This window comes from Pecten maximus, chromosome 14 (genome assembly GCF_902652985.1).
Source record: "Pecten maximus chromosome 14, xPecMax1.1, whole genome shotgun sequence".
NCBI lineage: Eukaryota > Metazoa > Mollusca > Bivalvia > Pectinida > Pectinidae > Pecten > Pecten maximus.
In genome coordinates, this window is record NC_047028.1 from 32178904 (window position 1) to 32204397 (window position 25494).

At 36.8% G+C, this 25494-nt stretch overlaps 1 protein-coding gene across 4 annotated transcripts in view; it reads right to left on the bottom strand.

Moving 5' to 3' along the window:
* The window catches only part of LOC117342673 (serine/threonine-protein phosphatase 2A regulatory subunit B'' subunit beta-like), a 69806-nt gene that overhangs the window by 22696 nt on the left and 21616 nt on the right, over nt 1-25494 (bottom strand). For all 4 annotated transcript variants that reach the window (XM_033904878.1, XM_033904875.1, XM_033904877.1 and 1 more), the window contains 3 exons: nt 18032-18376; nt 1821-1924; nt 1291-1393 (listed from right to left, as the gene is read on the bottom strand). In XM_033904878.1, coding sequence (XP_033760769.1) covers nt 1291-1393; nt 1821-1924; nt 18032-18376 — 552 coding nt within the window. The remainder of the gene's footprint in view (nt 1-1290; nt 1394-1820; nt 1925-18031; nt 18377-25494) is intronic.

Genomic DNA, 25494 nt, shown 5'->3' on the forward strand with positions numbered 1-25494 from the left:
AAATTACACTGGTGCTCAAATTACACTGGTGTGCAAATTACACTGGTGTACAAATTACACTGGTGCACAAATTACACTGGTGTACAAATTACACTGGTGTGCAAATTACACTGGTGCGCAAATTACACTGGTGTACAAATTACACTGGTGCTCAAATTACACTGGTGTACAAATTACACTGGTGTACAAATTACACTGGTGCTCAAATTACACTGGTGTGCAAATTACACTGGTGTACAAATTACACTGGTGCACAAATTACACCGATGCACAAATTACACTGGTGCGCAAATTACACTGGTGTACAAATTACACTGGTGTGCAAATTACACTGGTGCACAAATTACACTGGTGTACAAATTACACTGGTGTGCAAATTACACTGGTTCTCAAATTACACTGGTGTACAAATTACACTGGTGCGCAAATTACATGGTTTTTACGGTATATGAAAAGGCCATAACAAACTATCATCATGTGACCGATGGTTGTGTTAGACATTTGTGCAGTTGCGTCCCTTCGTACACTTACTATTAAAACAACCATATTAATTCTTAAAGTACGCCGAAGTCGGTTTCTTGTATCATTTATTTTGTTGATGGGTATATCGTCTTCCCTCGTGGTTTCTGTCATCTATTTTTTGTTATTATTCATCAGAATCAACGAGACGCTTACATGCTTACAAGTGTCTAGGTGTTATAAATGACCAGGAAAAAATACGGAAAGCAGAAAAAGATTCTGGACTTGCCTATTTTTTCGGAGGTGCACTGCAAATTTTGGTTACGCTTTTCCAAAACTGATTTCTATTTAATTGTGACAAATCCCTAATTACCCCAAGTGTCGATCAACACGTATAGTAGGTAGGTATACATCACTTTATTATCTGACCTATTATAGGTTTACATCACTTCATCATATTTAACAAGAATATATTGCTGTGTGCATGTTTATCAATCTTCAAGTTCCTACCGAGAATTTCCGTCTTTTTCCAAGATGGCGGACATTGAGAATTGACTTTTTTTTTGTCAAAAAAACTTAGAAAACATCTCTACCTGTATAATTTGCACAACCCCAACTTTTAACTTTAATTCAGTAAAAAAAAATGTTTTTACAGTATGCATCTCAGTTGCAGTAGGGACCAAGGGGTAATTAGCCTTTTCTGAGAGCTAAAAAGGCTGAAATCAGCCAATCAGCTGAAGATATCTATCTCTGCTTTAGGATCCTTACCTGGTCATCCAAAGAAATTTCTTAGTGACCAGAGGTCAGTTGGAGTATGTTTAGGATCCTTACCTGAATTAATGGAATCAGGTCGTCCTCGTCGAGGTAGTTAGTAGAAGGTTTAGCTAATAGTTTAACAAACTGTGACGGTCGGTCATGACATGTTTGGAATATTCTGTGAAAATAAAAGTGTAAACAAAAGTTATTACAATTAGGTAAATAAAATAATGACGGTAACATATATATTTCTTCCAAAAACACAAACAATAGCAAAAATTTGAATTTGAACTAATATATCTCCGATGCATCCACAACACTGGGTTTTGAAGTGTTATTGTTTTCAGCTTTACATAAAGAATACAATTTTTAGATCCATATACTGCCAGATCTTTATTGTAAAATACTGACAAATGCTATTTCCGTGTCCTAGCTGTAGTAAGCCCTTACTTTGAAAAAACGGTTCCACCTGGGCAGGATAAACACGGTGTATTGCTGATACAAGGAATGTAATGTGTAGTTATTGCCCAAACTTGTATTCTGTAAATATTTCCTCATTAGATGTTTTACCTCAATTAGGTGGACATATTTTATTGTGACTGTACCTTTTCCACATGGAATTGAAGGACTGTTGTGTAATGAAGCCATTCTTTTCACCTCCTGCTGCATGAAATATCATGCTTTTCCAATAAAGAGGGAGTTTGCATGCCTGAAATTAAACAAATATTTCCAAATTCTATACTTAGTCTAATACATTTCTTGTAAATTTCCTTAGAGTTAATTATAGTAATTAAAATATACATTTTCCAGAAAAAAAGTAACAAAAACAAAAAGGGAAATCAAAATACATGCAGTAATCTTGTTTGCAAGTAGGAAGATTTTTATTGTTAAACAAATCATACGTATAATGTATCAGGCCGAAATGAAAATGTAGTTAGTTTGGTGTAACCTGCCCGACCCAGAAAACATATAAGCACCTGCTCAGAAAATCTGATTGTGAAAAATAAAACTTTTTTTTAATGACTTGACCGTTTCAGATATGTTCAGAAGTTGCTTTGCGAGTTTGAAAATAGTCTCCCAACCCAAATAAGCTTGGTGTGTGTTACTTTTGTGTAAGATCACAAAATAAATAATGATTTCCAGACAGGTTATATTGTGGTTTGTTTTTGTATTGAAGGCTGAAAATCTGTTCTCAGAACTGAATAAGAACAAGAACCCAGAGGGCCTGTATAGCTCACCTGGTATATTTGAGCAAATATAGAAATAATGTTTATGTTAAATTTGTTAATGTCTAACAATGCTACATTGTATATGTATGATTATGGGCTGAAGATATCAACTGCTTCAAAGATATAACCTAGAAACGACATGATTGTGTTTAAAGAAACCTACTAAGTCCCTTGGGGGTGGGGAAATACCCCTGGGCTTATTTTTTACATCAGGACTGTGTTCATCTCTTGATCTTAATTGTTTTAAAAATGCAATAAGTCCTGAATAGCAATATAGTCAATATCCCTTTTGCCCCGCCCTTGAGGCCCCTCGGGAGCCCCATCATGTGTATAAATTTGAATCCCAACCACCCAGGGATGTTACTGCTTAAAATATCAATTTGTTCCCATTTCCCCAAGGATGTTTCTGACCAAATTTGGTTGAAATCCGTCAAAAACTTTATGACTAGTAGCGATTTAAAGAAATTTTCTCTATTTCCCCTATTTGACCTGCCCCCTCTGGCCCCCTATTTGACCTGCCCCTCTGGCCCCATGGGGTAAGAATCCTTATTAATGGAAAATCTGTTTCACTTCCCCAAGGAATCTTTCTGACCAAATTTGGTTAAAATCCAATCTGTATTTTATGGCTAGTAGGAATCTAAAGCATTTAGTGTTGACGGAAGACAGACGGACGACGGACGGTTGACGGACGCCACGCCATGGCCTCCGGTCCAGGTGAACTAGAATCGTTAGCGTCATTCTGGACCGACTGATGTTGTCATCCATAGCATTATCTTTACTGCATGCAAAGAAAGTAGTTTGATTAAAGTCTATATTACACATGTAATCAGTTGGTTTGTGAACTGCCTTGAGACAGCTATAATGCTGTGATATGGCAGTTAATACAACACAGAGCCTTAACCAGGTATAGCTGTGATATGGCAGTTTATTTTAATATTTCATTAATAGTATAATACAACACAGAGCCTTAACCAGGTATAGCTGTGATATGGCAGTTTATTTTAATATTTCATTATAAGTATAATACAACACAGAGCCTTAACCAGGTATAGCTGTGATATGACAGTTTATACAACACAGAGCTTTAACCAGGTATAGCTGTGATATGACAGCTTATACAACACAGAGCCTTTTATAACCAGGTATAGCTGTGATATGGCAGTTTATTTTAATATTTCATTATTAGTATAAGACAACACAGAGCCTTAACCAGGTATTGCTGTGATATGACAGTTTATACAACACAGAGCCTTAACCAGGTATAGCTGTGATATGACAGTTTATACAACACAGGGCCTTAACCAGGTATAGCTGTGATATGACAGTTTATACAACACAGAGCCTTAACCAGGTATAGCTGTGATATGACAGTTAATACAACACAGAGCCTTAACCAGGTATAGCTGTGATATGGCAGTTAAATTTAATATTTCATTATTAGTATAATACAACACAGAGCCTTAACCAGGTATAGCTGTGATATGGCAGTTAATACAACACAGAGCCTTAACCAGGTATAGCTGTGATATGGCAGTTAATACAACACAGAGCCTTAACCAGGTATAGCTGTGATATGGCAGTTAATACAACACAGAGCCTTAACCAGGTATAGCTGTGATATGGCAGTTAAATTTAATATTTCATTATTAGTATAATACAACACAGAGCCTTAACCAGGTATAGCTGTGATATGGCAGTTAATACAACACAGAGCCTTAACCAGGTATAGCTGTGATATGGCAGTTAATACAACACAGAGCCTTAACCAGGTATAGCTGTGATATGGCAGTTTATTTTAATATTTCATTATTAGTATACTACAACACAGAGCCTTAACCAGGTATTGCTGTGATATGGCAGTTTATTTTAATATTTCATTATTAGTATAAGACAACACAGAGCCTTAACCAGGTATAGCTGTGATATGGCAGTTTATTTTAATATTTCATTATTAGTATAAGACAACACAGAGCCTTAACCAGGTATAGCTGTGATATGACAGTTTATTTTAATATTTCATTATTAGTATAAGACAACACAGAGCCTTAACCAGGTATAGCTGTGATATGGCAGTTTATTTTAATATTTCATTATTAGTATAATACAACACAGAGCCTTAACCAGGTATTGCTGTGATATGGGAGTTAAATTTAATATTTCATTATTAGTATAATACAACACAGAGCCTTAACCAAGTATTGCTGTGATATGGGAGTTAAATTTAATATTTCATTATTAGTATAAGACAACACAGAGCCTTTAACCAAGTATCGCTGTGATATGGCAGTTTATACAACACAGAGCCTTAACCAGGTATAGCTGTGATATGACAGTTTATTTTAATATTTCATTATTAGTATAAGACAACACAGAGCCTTAACCAGGTATAGCTGTGATATGGCAGTTTATTTTAATATTTCATTATTAGTATAATACAACACAGAGCCTTAACCAGGTATTGCTGTGATATGGGAGTTAAATTTAATATTTCATTATTAGTATAATACAACACAGAGCCTTAACCAGGTATAGCTGTGATATGGCAGTTTATTTTCATATTTCATTATTAGTATAATACAACACAGAGCCTTAACCAGGTATTGCTGTGATATGGGAGTTAACTTTAATATTTCATTATTAGTATAATACAACACAGAGCCTTAACCAGGTATTGCTGTGATATGGCAGTTTATTTTAATATTTCATTATTAGTATAATACAACACAGAGCCTTAACCAGGTATTGCTGTGATATGGCAGTTATATTTAATATTTCATTATTAGTATATTACAACACTGAGCCTTAACCAGGTATTGCTGTGATATGGCAGTTTATTTTAATATTTCATTATCAGTATAATACAATACAGAGCCTTAACCAGGTATAGCTGTGATATGGCAGTTTATTTTAATATTTCATTATAAGTATAATACAACACAGAGCCTTAACCAGGTATAGCTGTGATATAGCAGTTAAATTTAATATTCCATTATTAGTATAATACAACACAGAGCCTTAACCAGGTATAGCTGTGATATGGCAGTTTATTTTAATATTTCATTATTAGTATAAGACAACACAGAGCCTTAACCAGGTATAGCTGTGATATGGCAGTTTATTTTAATATTTCATTATAAGTATAATACAACACAGAGCCTTAACCAGGTATAGCTGTGATATGGCAGTTTATTTTCATATTTCATTATTAGTATAATACAACACAGAGCCTTAACCAGGTATTGCTGTGATATGGCAGTTTATTTTAATATTTCATTATTAGTATAATACAACACAGAGCCTTAACCAGGTATTGCTGTGATATGGGAGTTAAATTTAATATTTCATTATTAGTATAATACAACACAGAGCCTTAACCAGGTATAGCTGTGATATGGCAGTTTATTTTAATATTTCATTATTAGTATAATACAACACAGAGCCTTAACCAGGTATTGCTGTGATATGGGAGTTAAATTTAATATTTCATTATTAGTATAATACAACACAGAGCCTTAACCAGGTATTGCAGTGATATGGCAGTTTATTTTAATATTTCATTATTAGTATAATACAACACAGAGCCTTAACCAGGTATTGCTGTGATATGGCAGTTATATTTAATATTTCATTATTAGTATATTACAACACTGAGCCTTAACCAGGTATTGCTGTGATATGGCAGTTTATTTTAATATTTCATTATCAGTATAATACAACACAGAGCCTTAACCAGGTATAGCTGTGATATGGCAGTTAAATTTAATATTCCATTATTAGTATAATACAACACAGAGCCTTAACCAGGTATAGCTGTGATATGGCAGTTTATTTTAATATTTCATTATAAGTATAATACAACACAGAGCCTTAACCAGGTATAGCTGTGATATGGCAGTTTAATTTAATATTTCATTATAAGTATAATACAACACAGAGCCTTAACTAGGTATAGCTGTGATATGGCAGTTTAATTTAATATTTCATTATAAGTATAAGACAACACAGAGCCTTAACCAGGTGTTCAGATAGCCAGAGTGGTAAAGTTGACTCCCGAAGCATTCCCCCCTCTGACTGTAAGGATAAGTGAATAGCCAGGCCTTTATGGATAAAGTGATATGAACATGTGCAGTTCCTCATAAAGCACACCATCACATAAAACTATCTCTCATGGCCTAGAACTTACCATATATCGGCCCCACCTAGTCAAGAACATGTTTATCTTCAAAACACATATGCTATCGCAATTATTAATAAGATTCTCATTTTCATCTTGTTTAGAATTGGATTCTATTTCACATTATTACATTTGGATGAGGAGAAAGTTAAAGTTATCACCTACGCTTTCCAATAGAGATAAAATATCTACCAGGACTCAGTGAATTATACTGTGAAACTTGTCATTTTTGTGGGTGTGTTTTTTTTTTTATCAATTGCTTCCAAAACTTTATAATTTATTTTGTGTGATTTCAATGTTTATATAGTAGTGGAGCATAGCATGCTAATATTGACTGATTGGGCTGCCCCTTCAGGGTTGAAATGAAGACCAAAAATTCATTGAATTAATTTCATATGTACCTCCCGAATCACCAGTTTGTGTCCTAGCTATCAACATGGTATATTTGCCATATCAGTAATAGTAGGACTATTCCTTATAGGAAAATGTAAATGAAATTTATGCAATTAAAGTTTGTGGTCATATTTGTACTCAACCATGAAAGTGCAAAAATTTCCTATAACCTGTTAAATTCCAACAATCATTGCTTTTGTGTATGACCATGCCAACACCAATCTGGGAGGGGAATAAGTTACATTGGTAAAAGATTGTGTTTACAGAAGCTGGTAAGTATGTGAAGGAGTGGAATCTGTCCAAACCTCTTGGCAGCTGTGCAAAAAAATACTGTAAAATAAGTTCTCAGGTCTCCAAAGCATCAACAACAGGCACTGGCATCAAATAGGGTCAGACAGATCAGGTACAGTCTAAGGCAAAGTCCAGGTAACACTACAATATGATTAGGTCAAATAGGCAAAAATCTTTTAACTTTTTCTCAATAACCGAAAAACCCAGGGATTTGATATTAGGCCTGTAGCATAATGTGGTGAAGTGATACCAAGTTTGTTCAAATTAATGATCTTGACCTTCATTTAAGGTCACATGGGTCAATTAGGCTAAAAAAAATTTAACAACTTCTCAATAACCGAGAGGCCAAGGGACTTGATATTAGTCATGTAGCATGCCGGGGTGAAGGGCTACCAAGTTTGTTCAAATGAATGGCCATGACCTACATTCATGGTCACATAGGTCAAATAGCCAAAAATCTTTAAACTTTTTCTCAATAACCGAAAAACCCAGGGATTTGATATTAGGCCTGTAGCATAATGTGGTGAATGTGGTACCAATTTGTTCAAATTAATGACCTCGACCTTCATTTAAGGTCACATGGGTCAATTAGGCTAAACAAAATTTAAGAACTTCACAACAACCAAGAGGCCCAGGGACTTGATATTTGGCATGTAGGATACTGAGGTGAAGGGCTATACCAAGACTTCAAATAAATGACCTTGAACTGCATTAAAGAAAAATTGGATTTTATAGTCAGACAGCTATATTTGTATCAGATGAAATGTCTTCATCTTGTTATTCCTATTTCTTTAATGTTTGCGGAAGGTTATTGATATACTTCTGAATCAGTAAAGCTGCTTGTAAACTTCAACTGAAGGACAAATCGGTCTATTAACAGTTACATGTACAACAATAAAATTTAAGATGTACACAGCATAAGTTGTTTTCTATTTATATTATAAGATGTTAATTAGGCCTAGCAAACATCTATTTATGACCCCTAGTAACATTGAAAATGCAAATATTTTACCTCCGATAGAAAACTGTGGTCGTGTTGTCGGTTCCGCTATCCGACGAGACATATATAGGCATACAGTTTTGACAAACAAGACGCCAGTACATCAGTCACGGATCATAATCGTTAAGATTCTTTTCAAATAAACAAATAATAATATTATTTAATAAAATCCTCACGAAAAACGGCAATGTAGTTTGTTACAACTTGCCTTCAATTCCATCAGAAATGTCAGTTGTTATAATACTTCTTAAAACATGTGGGTGGTCAAACATATCAAACACCCCCAAAAAATCTTTTTATCAAATATTTATAACATGCATAAAACGCGATCCTTAGAGATCATAAAATATTGAAGGTATGATAAAGCAGTGAAGTTTACTTGAGGATTAGAGAGAATGGCTCATACACAATAGCTATATACTGCACCAATTGTCTCAAACCCTCCCTTTATATAAAAACACAGTTTTATCTAAAAAAAAAATCAGCAGAATCACGGGAGGTTTAGCCTGGAGTCTGGTATACACACATAGAAGGGGGAGATACACAGCATCTCTGGAAATGAGGCCTTCAGAGGAGTGTAAAAATCTCCAGGAATCTGGAAATGAGGCCTTCAGAGGAGTCTAAAAATCTCCAGGAATCTGGAAATAAGGTCTTCAGGGCAGAGTGAAAATCTCCAGGAATCTGGAAATGAGGCCTTCAGGCCGAGTGAAAATCTCCAGGAATCTGGAAATGAGGCCTTCAGGCCGAGTGAAAATCTCCAGGAATCTGGAAATGAGGCCTTCAGAGGAGTCTAAAAAAATCTCCAGGAATCTGGAAATGAGGCCTTCAGGGGAGTGAAAATCTCCAGGAATCTGGAAATGAGGCCTTCCGAGGAGAAAGAAATCTCCAGGAATCTGGAAATGAGGCCTTCCGGGGAGAAAAAAAATCTCCAGGAATCTGGAAATGAGGCCTTCAGGGAAGTGCAAAAATCTCCAGGAATCTGCCATGGAAATAAGGTCTTCAGGGCAGAGCAAAAATCTCCAGGAATCTGGAAATGAGGCCTTCAGGGCAGAGCAAAAATCTCCAGGAATCTGCCATGGAAATAAGGTCTTCAGGGCAGAGCAAAAATCTCCAGGAATCTGGAAATGAGGCCTTCAGGGGAGTCTAAATATCTCCAGGAATCTGGAAATGAGGCCTTCCAATGAGAATAAAATCTCCAGGAATCTGGAAATGAAGCCTTCAGGGGAGTAAAAAATCTCCAGGAATCTGGAAATGAGGCCTTCAGGGAAGAGCAAACATCTCCAGGAATCTGGAAATGAGGCCTTCAGGGCAGAGCAAAAATCTCCAGGAATCTGGAAATGAGGCCTTCAGGGCAGAGCAAAAATCTCCAGGATTCTGCCATGGAAATAAGGCCTTCAGGGAAGAGCAAAAATCTCCAGGAATCTGGAAATGAGGCCTTCAGGGGAGTACAAAAATCTCCAGGAATCTGGAAATGAGGCCTTCAGGGGAGTGAAAAATCTCCAGGAATCTGGAAATGAGGCCTTCAGGGGAGTACAAAAATCTCCAGGAATCTGGAAATGAGGCCTTCAGGGGAGTGAAAAATCTCCAGGAATCTGGAAATGAGGCCTTCAGGGGAGTGAAAAATCTCCAGGAATCTGGAAATGAGATTCTCAGGTATCAATAGGATACAGGGGATGGTTACAGGGGATGGTATCTTCACAGATATTGTGTCATATATAAGTGAAACAATATATTAGGAAACAAAGTGCATACCAGGTATGCTGAAATCAGAAACTTAAATATATATTATAGATCTGCCCTAATCAAACAAGCTGAGGACCCTATGTCATCACAATATCCATGATTGTCATTTAAATACATTGTGCCTCCATCACAATAAACAACTGTCTTCATTTTGATAATTTTGACGTTGTTTCCCCTACCACAAATCACAGATGTCGCCCCATACCATAAATCACTGTTTCAAAAACTTTTTTTCCCATTCATTATTATTATTTTTTCAATTTCTCAAATTGAAATATAATCCAGTATTGTATCTATCTTGAAGTAAATTCAGCAATCTAAACCCTGTATAGGTTACAATTAGCATACAGGTATAGAAGCAGTTGGATCCCTACAGAGTCCAACAAATCTCCTAATCACAACCAGAGGTATACATACAGTTCTACCATTTTACAACCAAAAGGCCTCTTAATAATGTTAGATTCTATTACTTCCTAGTGAATTATGAAAGCAGAAATCATGAAAAGTGTTCAAAGCGGAAAGTCATCTCTAACTTCTACGAAAGAAGGAAGTACAGGGCCAATCAGTTAGGGACGAGGCACCATCATGTGAAAATCTTCATTTCACCATCATTTGGCACCCAGCTTATTTTCATTATATCTTTACATTTAAAAACTAAACTAATACACATCCTCCTGGCATAGATAATTGGGTTTAATGGCTTTCAAAAGAAGATGGGATAAAGTTTAGACACATGCTATAGATTAAAACAGGGTTGTGCTATTTATTTACCAAAATTGTTTACAGTTAGAAAGATGCTCAACTCTGTACCCCAATAACAGTCCTATAATGGAGATTGCACAATTCTTTAACTTGATCCCCTAAACTATACTTGAACTCACAACATCAGTTCATGGAGAGTTCTTGAATGTTAAATGACCCAAAAGTTTAGGAACATTGGAATTCAAAAACTGGTCACGAACTGAAAAAGTTCAACAACAGTTCTTGAAATCTCACCTTCAAGGACAGTTGTTTTGGTCCCACAGGTAAAGTCCATTCTACGATAATATTCAGAGGGTCAATACACGGAGCAGAAACAATAATTATATCCCTGATATGACCTTGGGATGAACCTCTGACAGAATGGATGCATTTCTATATCATAATGATCTAGAGTATAACCATCTCCTCCCTTGCTGGCCGGTCCAGGATCTTATTTAGGGATGGATAGTCCTAAAGGCAGGGCAGTGTTGATACAGGAAATCTACAGATATTTTCCCTGTTTGTATCGTCTTTGCCTGCTGTAAAACATCAGATTAGATTCCGTAGGTGTATATGGAAAATTATCAAAAACATGTGTAAAGGTCAACAAAAAGGCCACCTAAAAATGTATGTTTAAGTAAGTAAATATTTTTATTTCAATGACACATCTCTAAAACAGATAGTATAGAACTGAGATAGTGTTTGGCATGGGTGGGGATATGTAGGTTGGTATGTGGGAATGAGTGGGTACATTGGCAGGGGTGGGGATATGTAGGTTGGTATGTGGGAATGTGTGGGTACATTACTGGGTGGGGATATGTAGGTTGGTATGTGGGAATGTGTGGGTACATTACTGGGTGGGGATATGTAGGTTGGTATGTGGGAATGTGTGGGTACATTATCATGTGGAACATGTGGGGATGTGGAAGCATATGAGAATGTGGAAATTATGCGAGTGTGGGGGTTTGGGAATATAGAAGTGTGGGAATGTGGGAGAGATGGGAGTGTTGTTGTGTAGGAGTGGGGAGTTTGGACATTTAAGTGTGAGAGTGATAGGAGTTTGGGGATGTGGGAGTGTGGAGAAGTATAAGTGTGGGGTGGGGCATGTAGGTGTGGGAGGGATAGGAGTGTTGGGATGTGGGAGTGTGGCGGGGTATAGTATACCGAGGGGGTATGTAGGTGTGGGAGGGATATGAGTGTGTGGTGTGGAAGTGTGGCGGGGTATAGTATACCGAGGGGGTATGTAGGTGTGGGAGGGATATGAGTGTTGGGATGTGGGAGCGGGCGGGGTAGGAGTGTACCGTGGGGGTATGTAGGTGTGGGAGGGATAGGAGTGTGAGGTGTGAAAGTGTGGCGGGGTAGGAGTGTGCTGTGGGGGTATGTAGGTGTGGGAGGGATAGGAGTGTGAGGTGTGAAAGTGTGGCGGGGTAGGTGTGTGCCATGGGGGTATGTAGGTGTGGGAGGGATAGGAGTGTGAGGTGTGAAAGTGTGGCGGGGTAGGAGTGTACCGTGGGGGTATGTAGGTGTGGGAGGGATAGGAGTGTTGGGATGTGGGAGTGTGGCGGGGTATAGTATACCGAGGGGGTATGTAGGTGTGGGAGGGATATGAGTGTGTGGTGTGGAAGTGTGGCGGGGTATAGTATACCGTGGGGGTATGAAGGTGTGGGAGGGATATGAGTGTTGGGATGTGGGAGTGTGGCGGGGTAGGTGTGTACCGTGGGGGCATGTAGGTGTGGGAGGGATATGAGTGTTGGGATGTGGGAGTGTGGCGGGGTAGGAGTGTGCCGTGGGGGTATGTAGGTGTGGGAGGGATAGGAGTGTTGGGATGTGGGAGTGTGGCGGGGTAGGAGTGTACCGTGGGGGTATGTAGGTGTGGGAATGATGGGAATGTTGGAGTGTAGCTTGTGAAAGTATAGAACATGAGAAAGTTTCTAGGGGTTAGTGAAGTGTGGAAGTATGAGGAGCAGGGGAGTATATAGAAGTGTGGGAACATATGACTATGGGAGTTTGGAAGTGTGTTAGAGTACGACAGAGGGGGAGAATTGGAATGATGGGGAAGGAACCTAGAGTACGACAGAGGGGGAGAATTGGAATGATGGGGAAGGAACGGTGAGAGAGGTGAGGGGAAGGCAACATGGAGATTTGTCAGTCAGCCAAGTGATTTGTCCAGACAGATCACACATAACAAGCCTAATTTGTATTGACACAACGACACCCCTGGTATCATCAACCTCCACCAGTGAGGAGAAATCTTATCTTCCTTGATAATTATACAGTATCAAGTATTTGCCTTAGGGATATAGCAAATTTCTGGTTCCCTCAAAATAAAATTGTTAATTTCTTAACCTAGTAAAAAGATGTAACAAAGCAAAGGCTGGTGCAAAGATCACTCATGTCAATTTTCAAGACAATTGATCAGTTTATTATCTCCTAACCGTGTTGTATCCCCTTAAACACCTAAAAACGTTTCAATCAACTCTTCCTATAAAGATATAGTTTTATCAGAATCAGACGACCCAATTTTGGCTTCTTGAAGTTGTATATACGAAAACGTTCTTGCACTCATTATTGTGAGGGTAAGGAAAGTTGGAATAAGTACAAACCACTTAATTACTATTTTCTTTGAATGTTTTCCAAAAGGAAAGTTTAGAAGAGGTCAAACATATATATGTAAAGAAACCAGTAGAGTCTATAATGGCTATCACTAGCATCTTTGATTGAAAAGTCTAGCTGGTTTATACATAACAATAATTTGGCAGTATTTTTTTCCTTGTAAATATACAGGGCTATATGTATACACTAACACTGCCTGTCCCATCACCCACAGCTACAAGATAAACTGTGGAAAAACTAACAGAAAAGGGCTTTCAGCCAAAAAACACAGTAAGTAGTAAATTTTGAAGTCCAGATTTTTTTTACTCAATTTTTTTCATTTCTCTTGGACCCGCTTCCAGGTACACATGTGTATAGGACGGGCAGGGATGTGCACAAATGTATTTATATCCATGTGTGATTTGAGTACATGTAATTGCATTTTTTAACAAGAGGCCTAGTATCTGAGGTCTATGGGCCTCTTGCTTAAAGAGAAGTTATTTAAAGACTTCAGGATATTTGACCCCTTTGACCTTGAATGAAGGTCAAGGTTATTCCTTTGAACAAATTTGGTAGCCCTTCGTCCCAGTGTGCTTCAGATGAAATATATCAGGTCTCTTGGCCCCTGTGACCTTGAATGAAGGTCAAGGTCATTCATCTAAAAAATCTTGATTCCTTTCACCCCAGCATGCTACAGGCCTTATATCAGGTTTCTAGGCCTCTTGCTTAATGAGAAGAAGTTGAAAAAATGTCAGACGCTGCCGGACAAAAGGCGATTACAAAAGGTCAACTGAGACTTGAAATTGTATCAGATAAGCATAGGAAGTCGGTTTTTTTCTTTATTTTTGAAATACTATATATATTTCACAATAACAACTGGAACTAGCTGTCATCGCTAAAACACCCCCACAGATGCATGCTTATACACCCAGATCAAAATTCATTTAGGTGTTCAGGACTAGTAGTGATTTAAAGGAAATGTTGACGATGCACGCCCTTCAGGCCAGATGAGCTAAAAAAACTGAGCACAAGCTGATGTCTTCTTTGTAGTTCCAATTTACAGGGGCAGTTCATTGACTTAACTCTGCCACGGAAGATTAGATCATTGACTTAACTCTGCCACGGAAGATTAGTTCATTGACTTAACTCTGCCACGGAAGATTAGATCATTGACTTAACTCTGGCACGGAAGATTAGTTCATTGACTTAACTCTGCCACGGAAGATTAGATCATTGACTTAACTCTGCCACGGAAGATTAGTTCATTGACTTAACTCTGCCACGGAAGATTAGATCATTGACTTAACTCTGCCACGGAAGATTAGATCATTGACGTAACTCTGCCACGGAAGATTAGTTCATTGACTTAACTCCGCCACAGAAGATTAGATCATTGACTTAACTCTGCCATGGAAGATTAGATCATTGACTTAACTCTGCCACGGAAGATTAAATCATTGACGTAACTCTGCCACGGAAGATTAGATCATTGACTTAACTCTGCCACAGAAGATTAGATCATTGACTTAACTCTGCCACGGAAGATTAGATCATTGACTTAACTCTGTCACGGAAGATTAGATCATTGACGTAACTCTGCCACGGAAGATTAGTTCATTGACTTAACTCCGCCACAGAAGATTAGATCATTGACTTAACTCTGCCATGGAAGATTAGATCATTGACTTAACTCTGCCACGGAAGATTAGTTCATTGACTTAACTCTGCCACAGAAGATTAGATCATTGACTTAACTCTGCCACAGAAGATTAAATCATTGACGTAACTCTGCCACGGAAGATTAGATCATTGACTTAACTCTGCCACAGAAGATTAGATCATTGACTTAACTCTGCCACAGAAGATTAGTTCATTGACTTAACTCTGCCACAGAAGATTAGATCATTGACTTAACTCTGCTGCCACAGAAGATTAGATCATTAACTTAACTCTGCCACGGAAGATTAGATCCTAAGCAGATACCCTGGCTACCAAACTGGCCTCCCTTTCTGGTTCAGTGCCAAATGCAGATTCTACTACAAAGTGTCAAAAAATTCAATTATGGAATTAAAGTATATTGTATTTACAAAAACAAAACCGATAAAATTAAAACATCATTTACTTGAGTGCAATAATAGTATATTAGCTAGTGTGAAAATCAAGGGCAGGAAAATATCATAATTTACATATTCTCTCAAAATGTGACAGCAACAGCAACCTGAAACCTTTTGTTTCAGTGCTAAAAATCATTCATGGTACTCTTTAAAGGGGCATAACTCCAAAGGAAATAATCTAAATTGGATTGAAACCTTATATACTGGTTATTACTAATAGACATCTAAATCTGTAGTCCATGTACAATACCGATACGCAAACAAGCCATAAAATCAAGTGTTGTAATTAATGTGATAATCAATTGGTGTATTTTTTTTTTTAAACATTAAGTCTAAAGGGAATACAGTATTTGTTATACATAATGGTAAGGAATAACAAGGGAGATAATCACTGGAGATTAAAGTCTCATCAAATCGATTCAGCCAATCAGCTGCTGTTTAAAAATATTCTGATTTAAGTTAAATTTCAAATATTTTCCTATTTTTGAACTGACTCTCCCAACAATGTTACAAACTACAGGTTGACCAAATCCTGTCATTCTTAAAAAAAAGAAAGAGTATTTTCAAGTTTGTTTGTTTGTTTGTTTTTTTTGCTACATTTCCCCTATTTGAGTCCCTTTCTCCTACCAAGGGTGTCACATCCTTCATCTATGCAACATACAACATTGTCAAATTATTCTCCAGCCCAAATTTCGGCAAAATCTATTTAGTTTTCAGGATTACTATTACTAGTAGTGTTTTTTAAAAGATTTACCCTTAAGGCTAGGTGAGCTAAAAAAAATGTTAATGATAATATCATTACAATGGGCAATAACTCTTTAAGTTACAGTTGAATAATTCCTATTTTCGAACTCGTCCAAGATATTGTCGATATATGACAGCATACAAAGTTTCATTAAATATGGATGTTATTTACTTGAGTAATCATGTTCACAAGGTCCAATCATAATATTATTACAAAGGGCAATAACTCTGTTACTGTCGAATAACTTCCATTTTCGTACTCATCCAAGATCTTGTCAATATATGGTTGCATACGAAGTTTCATTAAACTTTGTTGATCTTTACTCAAGTTAACGTGTTCACACGGTAATTATTGACGGACGGACCGACGCTGGACTCCACTGTGTGGCATAAGCTCACCTTGGCATGGTCCTTTGGACCAAGTGTGCTAATTATGTATTTCACTTTTGAACTTCGAATGAGAGATTGAGGGGATGGAGTCACTGGTAATAACATATTGTGAACTAATAAGTTGTGTGAGACACTAACCTTAATGTTGCTATGCAAAGTGTATATATCTACATATACATTATTAAAGGTTAGGATTGAAGGTGAGATAACGAGAACATCATTTTGAGATAGACCAACATGGCCACCCTGATATAAACGAGAACTACAAGTAAATGTTACATCACTTCCAAGGGATGCTGAACACGGCATGGAATGTCAGATGATAATATGATCCCCCACAGCCAACCAATCAGATATTTACACGAGATAGCCTAGTTTATTTACCCTCTAACTCTGTAAGGACAATTCCCAAGATACAAACTATTAATTCTACCTGCAGTTCACTTTGAGAAGAACATCCTCCGTATGTTGTGGAGATTTTGTTTTGTAAGACACCGCTGTTTCTCTCTAACTTATAAACCTTTGTTCCGACAATGACCTTCTGTCACCTACATTATACCAAAAACTTCTGGACAAACCTAGTCTTAGATGCAGATATTTATCAAAATTTGGGACCAAAATGTTTATCAAGAAACTCCCAGGAACAGTATTCGTTATGAATGGTGTTGGCTGTGGGGGTTCATATTACACCATTTCATCTGACATTTCTTTACTACCTACGGCAACTTTATTAATTATCTTTAAAGTCTAAAACTTTCAATAAAATGTCTAACCATCACCCGTTTTGTAATCCCTAGTGTTAATTAATGCACGTATTTAGCATAAGGATACAAATTTTGAGAAAGAAGATTTTCACTTGAATAAAAATAACCGATTTACTCCCATCTCATTCAAAGTGAAATGTAAACAAACTGCAGCATCAACAAGAGACATGGATGGATGGGTAGAGAATTTCTTTTCAATATGTCAATTTTACATAAGGCATTAATTGACCACATATGCAGAGATTTCATAAACCATTCACAATGCACAGCAATCTATTTTGGTACTTTAGGGATCTCTGTAGGTTACATAATGTGGCCTAGATCAAGAAAAGTGAAAAACAATCATAACTCTTTTTAATTAGCCACAAAATAATCTTTTCATGATTTTTATAGACCAGGAAATACAAAATTAAAAGATTATTTAATCCCAAATTTTTTGTCATTGTTGGACAAAAAATTCGGGATTATCTTTTAATTTCTTGTTTCCTGGTCTATAAATAACATGAAAAGATTATTGTGTGGCTAATTAAAAAGAGTAATGATTGGCAAACATTTGTTAAATTCTTGTCCAGCAATTAACATCAAACTTTTCTAATACACCTTTTATAAAATTGAAATGATGAGATTTTGTGTATACATACCTTCATGATAGCTGCCATGTGTTGTTTAAAGGCCTTTCCTCCCTCCAGATTGGAGAACTCCTGAGTGACCGCCTGTGGCACTTTGTCCCTATCTCCGTCCCCCGCAGGCTGACCCAGAGGAAAGTAGAACTTGGGGATGTTTACATTGAGCTGTCTAGTCTTATCCTTCCTTTTGCTCTTGCCATCTTTATCTGATAGTGTTGTGATCGTGGGCGCAGCAGTTGACAGAGGGGGAGATAACTCCTTGTTTTCCTTGTCACTTGCTTTACTAGTGATCTGGACATTGTCTTTATCACTGTGGCTGTCACGAGATACAATTTCTTTGGAATCTTTTCCAGAGTTTGTCTGCAAAGTAAAACAATTGAATTAGAATACATGTATGTTTTCAAACACGGGCCCTATGGACCCCATTCACTCATTTGCTACCTAGTGATTCTTTTTACACATATTCATGATTAGGAACAAACTTGGTAGCACTTCATCCCACATATGCTACAGACCCAATTGGCAATATCAACTCCTTAGGCCTATTGGTTATTGAGAAGAAGTTGTTAAAGATGTTAGCCTATTTGACCCCTATGACATTGAATTGGGCTTATCCCTGAGCATGGGCTTATCCCTGAGCATGGGCTTATACCCAGTAAAATACGGTATTTACAATGGACATGTAACATTGATCATTCAAGGGGCAATTAAACAATTTTTTGGTAATTTGGAACACTGAAAGTCCTTACCTAATTCTTAAAAACTAAATTTCCAGCCTTGAATGATATATGGCGGCACGAATCAAGGATGAAAAGCCAATTTTCCATTACAATGAAAATTGACAGAAGGTATATGGCAGTTTGTCAGATAAATACTTGCAAAGTCTATTGCTATGCAGTGCAATTTAAACACCTTCCTAAATTCATTACACCAGTAGCAGGAATGTTGCTTATATTATGACAAAGTCCAGGTGTGATTTTAGTATATGAAACTCACAGACTTGAATAGACCCATAGAAACCATGGAAAAGCATCATTACAAGCATTCAATGTGATTAGGAAATATTCCAACCCACAGTTTATCTGACAAATAATTCTGGATCACACTTGAATTCGGGCAAACGAGAAAAGTTGGATAAGTTCCAGAGGGTGTTAAAATGTAATAAAGAGAGGCATTGTTTTCCAATGATATAACACATGTGGAACATTGCAGTGAACAGCTCCAGTTTTTATTTCACGCAAATTGTGCAAAACAGTTTACAACCAAAAATTAAACAGGGATAGAAAATGTCATATACAGGGTACAACCCCCAAAAAATAAGCCCTCCCTAAAAGTTTACAGAATCCATATTTTTATTATTATAAATGCTTAAACCTTAGAATTCAGAAAAAAGAAAGACATTTTTATTCTTTTCATAAACATTGGTTTGTTTTTATTTAACGTCCTTTTAACAGCCATGGTCATTTAAGGACATGCCACGTTTTGGAGGTGGAGGAAAACCGGAGTAAACGGAGAAAAACCACCGGCCAACGGTCAGTACCTTGGCAACTGCCCTACGTAGGTTTCGAACTCACAACCCAGAGGTGGAGGGCTATAGTGTTAAAGTGTCGGGACACCTTAACCACTCAGCCACCGCAGCCCCTTTTCATGAACAAGTCTTTTCATAGACATCAAGGTTTGTTGAAAGTATATATGAAGAAGCCCTGATTTATTTATCTTTGAGAAAATCCCAGCCGATCAATCACACTCAGGCCATCGTTGTATATCATTATCACGAATGAACTTACCTATATTTTGGCTAGTAGCCATTACAAAAGAAACAAAATTCCCAACATTCTTGACCAAGAAATGGCATGTCTAGGAAAAATCAAAAGAATTAAGATTCATTATTGAACACCATGACTACAGGAATAGACTCGCCTGACATGTACATGCATAATTTGACTTAATTGTCCCCTAACTTGTAGCCATGGGCACTAGAGAGTGATTTTTAAATCAAATGTGTCTTTTGCTGCAGAGAATGATAAATTTTCCTAATTTTAAAAGATCCTTCTATGGCATTAATATTTCAGATTTCTAAAAGTTGTACAAATATTGCATACTTAGGTAGGGGCCGCGGTGGCCGAGTGGTTAAGGTGTCCCGACACTTTAACACTAGCCCTCCACCTCTGGGTTGCGAGTTCGAAACCTACGTGGGGCAGCTTTCCTCCACCTCCAAAACCTGGCACCTCCTTAAATGACCCTGGCTGTTAATAGGACGTTAAACAAAAACAAACCAAAGCATACTTAGGTTTTCTTTAGTGGTACAGTTTGGTAAAATGTTCTTCCTATTTCTCAACACGTCAACATTCACTCCATCAAACCGTATCTCACTGTCGATTCTACTTTTGTTTTCGTAACTGCATTGTGGGTAAATTGTTTTCTTCGTCTAGGATCCGGTTTTTACAAGAACCAGAAGTTTTATTCAGAAATGGTTGATCATTTGTGAGTGTCAACTGTAGCATTTCCATAGCATTACTGTCGTTATACTGTAGCACTTCCGTACCATTGGAATCCAAACCCCTATATACCAATTTTCATAGAAATGGAACAATATAAAAATTTCTACCAATCAGAAGCCAGGAAATGGCAGTCATTGTGTTAAAATGTGAAAGTGGGGTTAGGAGAGAGACCGGTGTCAATACCATTGTGTTCGACATCCTTAAAAACAAAACCAATTTTCACTGCAATCGAACAATATATCTAAATTTCTACCAATCAGAGGCAAGAAAATGTCAACCATTTTGGTTAAAATGTGAAAATGAAGTTAAAAGAGTAACCGGTGTCCCATGATGTACCAACATACCATTTTCATCAAAATCCGATAATGTCTAAACTTTAACTAATTCAGAGGCTGTGGCGCATTAAAGTGACCAATCAGAAAACAAAATGTCAGTTGCACACTTCCTGACCATGGATGAAACACTTCCAGGGGCTGATGGGCGGGACCAAAAAAGGTCAATTTAATTAACCTAGCTGAATACTTCAAAACTCAGATGACCATTAAGGCCCATGGGCCTCTTGTTTACTATCATTATCATTCCTCTTCATCCTCCCCTGTAAAAGTTTCTGATACTTGCTGTCTCAAAAACTAATCAATGGAACTTAATGAAACTTGACACCGGTCAGTCAGCTGGGCCAACATGTGCATATACCATTAAGCTGTCATCCCATGCTGATATTGTTAACAAAGTCAGAATGAATTCCAATAAAATCAAACAAATTACAGTCAAAAATGTGATGTGTATATAATTAACTCCTTCGTCTTCTGAATGTCGTCTTTTGAATGTCGTTACAAAACTTCATGAAAAACACTATGGGGTCACAAAAGGTAATGTTATGTAAATTACTCAGGTCAGCAATCACAGGTAATTATAGAGCTTGTGTAGTCCCAGGTGAACCAGATCTCCGTGATCAATGCCTTGTCAGCTCAACAAGATCAAAATAAAAGTTTTTCATGTGGTTTTATTTTCAAAATTATCAATCAAAACTATAGATTGAATAATTCTGAACTTTACTAATAATGCATGAAAAACTAAGAAATACAACTAAATAGTTTAATTAGTATGAGTTGACACATTAATATATTCTTACTTTGATTTTAACCTTTAAATCCTTTGACTAATTATGATGTAATTGACAATCTATTAGGAAGCACCTCAGACTGCATGGTGTCTTCACGTAAGAACCTAAGATATATAATCATTGATCAGATCAGAAAAATATTACTGTGTAAATAAGCCGGCCCATACAGGTGTACTAATTAAGGCACCTGATGTAATGCCTTTACGTACCACTAGGCTCCTTTAAACTTAATATGTAATATACTAAAAAAAATCCTAACTGTAGATCCACATTGAGTTAATTAATAGTACAACCATTAATTCCATTGATAAGACCATATTGATAACAAATTAAAGGCCACAATGTGTAATAATTTAAAAAAAAGGGCAATTCTATGCTAAATTTAGAAAACTGATTATAAGCAATAATCAATAGATTTGGGGGTTTCTGATTATAGGGACCAACTAACCAATTGTTTTTTCATAGACTTCAGTGTTAACATTTTGGAGCATATCATTAAAATTCTTGAATTCAATAAGGCAATTATGGTTTATAACAAAAGTTTAGGGTCTCATATAACATGTAAGCAAAAAAGAAGTTTAGTCCTGCAACTCAATTTTTTTCCAGGGTAGCCATTTTGAAAATGGGTGAATTTCGCAGTAAAAATTATCAAAAACCTTAAATGTTTACCTGTTAATTATTATGACCTGAACTTTTGGAAAAAAATTCAATCAGATTTACGAAATTTAGGTCAACATTTCTTAAGAATAGTTACCTATCAGGCTATACATATCTATTTTATTACTTCATAACATACTGGCCAATCAGTGGCTGCCAGACAATTTATCCCTGGTTCAACTTTCAATACACAGAGGATGTTTAAAAAGCCAATTTTTTCAATTGGTTGGTTGTTCCCTTATAGATGCGGAATGTAAAACCGATTCCCATCAATTCCTGAGTCACCTACATGATTTCCTCCCGAGTTGGAAAAATGAGTTTAAATTTCTTAGTGTGATTTCCTTGTTGTACAGGTGTTTGTAATATATGATGAGACTCAACTCCTATGTGACCCTGTGACAAATTGCCTGTTTAAAAGTGATGTATAGAGTCTTGGCCCATATTACTTACAACAAGCATGCTAAAGGTCCAATATCAAATCCCTTTAAGTAAAGTAGGTACTTCTTTTTTTCATTTTAAGTATCCTCCCTTCTAGGAAGATAATCGAGACAGAAGGAAGGAGTGTTTTGATCTGACGTTGTACGATGATGACACATAAGACAAAAGAGGCATCTACAATTAACAGGTAATATATCACATCAGGCACTTCAGTCAATTTACACAGGTAAGCCCAGGTGGCGTATATATTTCTACCTAGTCCGTTCAACATTCCACATTCTTCTATGTGATTGGTACTATAACAAAGCACGAAGTCACACTGCAAGCCTTTAAATATATACAACAATTCATAGGACAAATATGAAAAATAATTCAGGAGTAAAATGATCATTTGTTTAGAGAACAGGCATATTGAATGACAAAAACCAGGTAAAATAAAATTCAGTAAGGTCAAAAGTTTACTTAAGATATCCATTGCAGAATCTTTGAATCATTTTTATAAATCCCAAGGACGGAAGGAAATATGAATGACAAAATTAATTATGGTCACTTAAAACATTTCACAGTGACGGATGAAATTCCTAAAATTCTTCAATAACAATTACATATATTGCAAATACTGTATATCCTATTTGAATGCTTAGGTATTGTTAGATATTTAGATATATTATTCCATCACAAACATCACGTGCCTTATTTATCAGGCACTTTTACCGATCACCTCTTCCTATGTTGAAGACATTGGCAGAAGTTAAAATTAAAGTATACTGTTGGAAAAGTTGTATTAAGTTTGTATGTTGTGATTTTGTTTTTCCATATTAACATGTATAATGTTAGAAACAGCTGCCAAGATATATTTTTAGACTTGAATAGGAGGATCAACATTAAATATTTTCTCATTGTATATATAACTCCACAACGTTGTGATACTTGATTAACTTAGTGTGGAGATACTATTGTATTGTTTTTACCGGTTATAAGTCAAATTAAAGCTCGGGTATCATAAAGCCCACTCCCAGTGTTTTTCACATTTTAACTGCGTAGGCCCATATTCTAGAATAAACCCCCACCCCCCCCCCCCCTCCACTTTTAAATGTCTAATCCACAATGCAAAAAAAATTATCAAATCAAATGAGAAATATGATGAAAACAATCTTTTTAGAGAGATAATTGATATAATTAATTTGTTTCTGGATAAATAACATTTTAAAATTATATATATCATTTTTTTCATATTTATATTTTTTTTTATTACAATCCCTGAAGGATTAATTTGGTCCAAATATTACATATAACATAGTCAATACGAGTCTACGGTGAGAAAAGTACACAACAGACAACAGACTGCATTATAATCCCTATCTATCAAAATCCTCAATGATTTAATTCAGAAACTATTTGTTTACAACAAAGTAATACATAGTGCATTAAATTAAGCCTGTCTTTGTTTTATAACAAAAGAGAGAAAATGCAACAACCAGACTTGGACTTGAACCCAGGACCTCCAAACTCTAGACGGATATGCTCTAACTATTTGAACTACCTGGCACCAGTGTTCAGTCCAGTTCTGCTACATTTTGACAACACATGAATTTATCATTGATATCAGCCTTGCCAAGGACTAGTACAGGTGCACGTGCAGCACCTAAAAACTGACTGGACAATAAAAAGTACAGAGTATTCAGTAAAATGATCAAATATGTTGAAGTGCACATCAAAATATGTGTATAATCGGAAAACTCATTTTTCAAAGTATTATTGATAGAACTTCTTTTTCTCGGATGTTCACAATTTCATTAAGGACATGTCAAAAGCCGGTCAAGATACGCAATGAAAGAAGAGAAATAGCCTCTTTCATTATGTGTGTATAATGTATAGGATAGGGATATTCCATTCTCTGGGCCACAAAAATAAAAAAAATTATGACCATTGGATGGAATATCCCTAGCCTACATACACGCATATGAAAGAATATTTTATAATTTGTCAAATACTACCATACATCAACCACAAAATTCGACCAGCTGAGGGAACTTCTGTAAGTTATTGTTGTTTGTACATAAAAGCTTGGTGTAATGATATATATTTAAATAGACAACACATTGACAGTTATGACTTCTGTTACAATCTCTTTCCCTGCAGGCTAAATACTTGAAATGTTTATAATTCTTCTGTTCTGGAGTACCAGGTAATGTCTATATAGTGTCTTGTCTAACACTACACGTACACCATACAGTATCCCTTACTTGATTGTTTACTTGATGTCCCTTCCGCAGCTTCTACCTGTCCTACCCTCGATCATACTCTCCCTGACTTCTATCTGTCCCTCCCTCGATCTTACTCTCCCTGACTTCTATCTGTCCCTCCCTCGATCATACTCTCTGTGGCTTCTTCCTATCCCTCCCTCGATCATACTCTACCTGGTTTCTATCTGTCCCTCCCTCGATCATACTCTCCCTGACTTCTATCTGTCCCTCCCTCGATCTTACTCTCCCTGACTTCTACCTATCCCTCCCTCGATCATACTCTCCCTGGCTTCTACCTGTCCCTTCCTCGATCTTACTCTCCCTGACTTCTACCTGTCCCTCCTCGATCACACTCTCCCGGACTTCTACCTGTCCCTCCCTCGATCTTACTCTCCCTGACTTCTACCTATCCCTCCCTCGATCATACTCTCCCTGACTTCTACCTATCCCTCCCTCGATCATACTCTCCCTGACATCTACCTATCCCTCCCTCGATCATACTCTCCCTCGCTT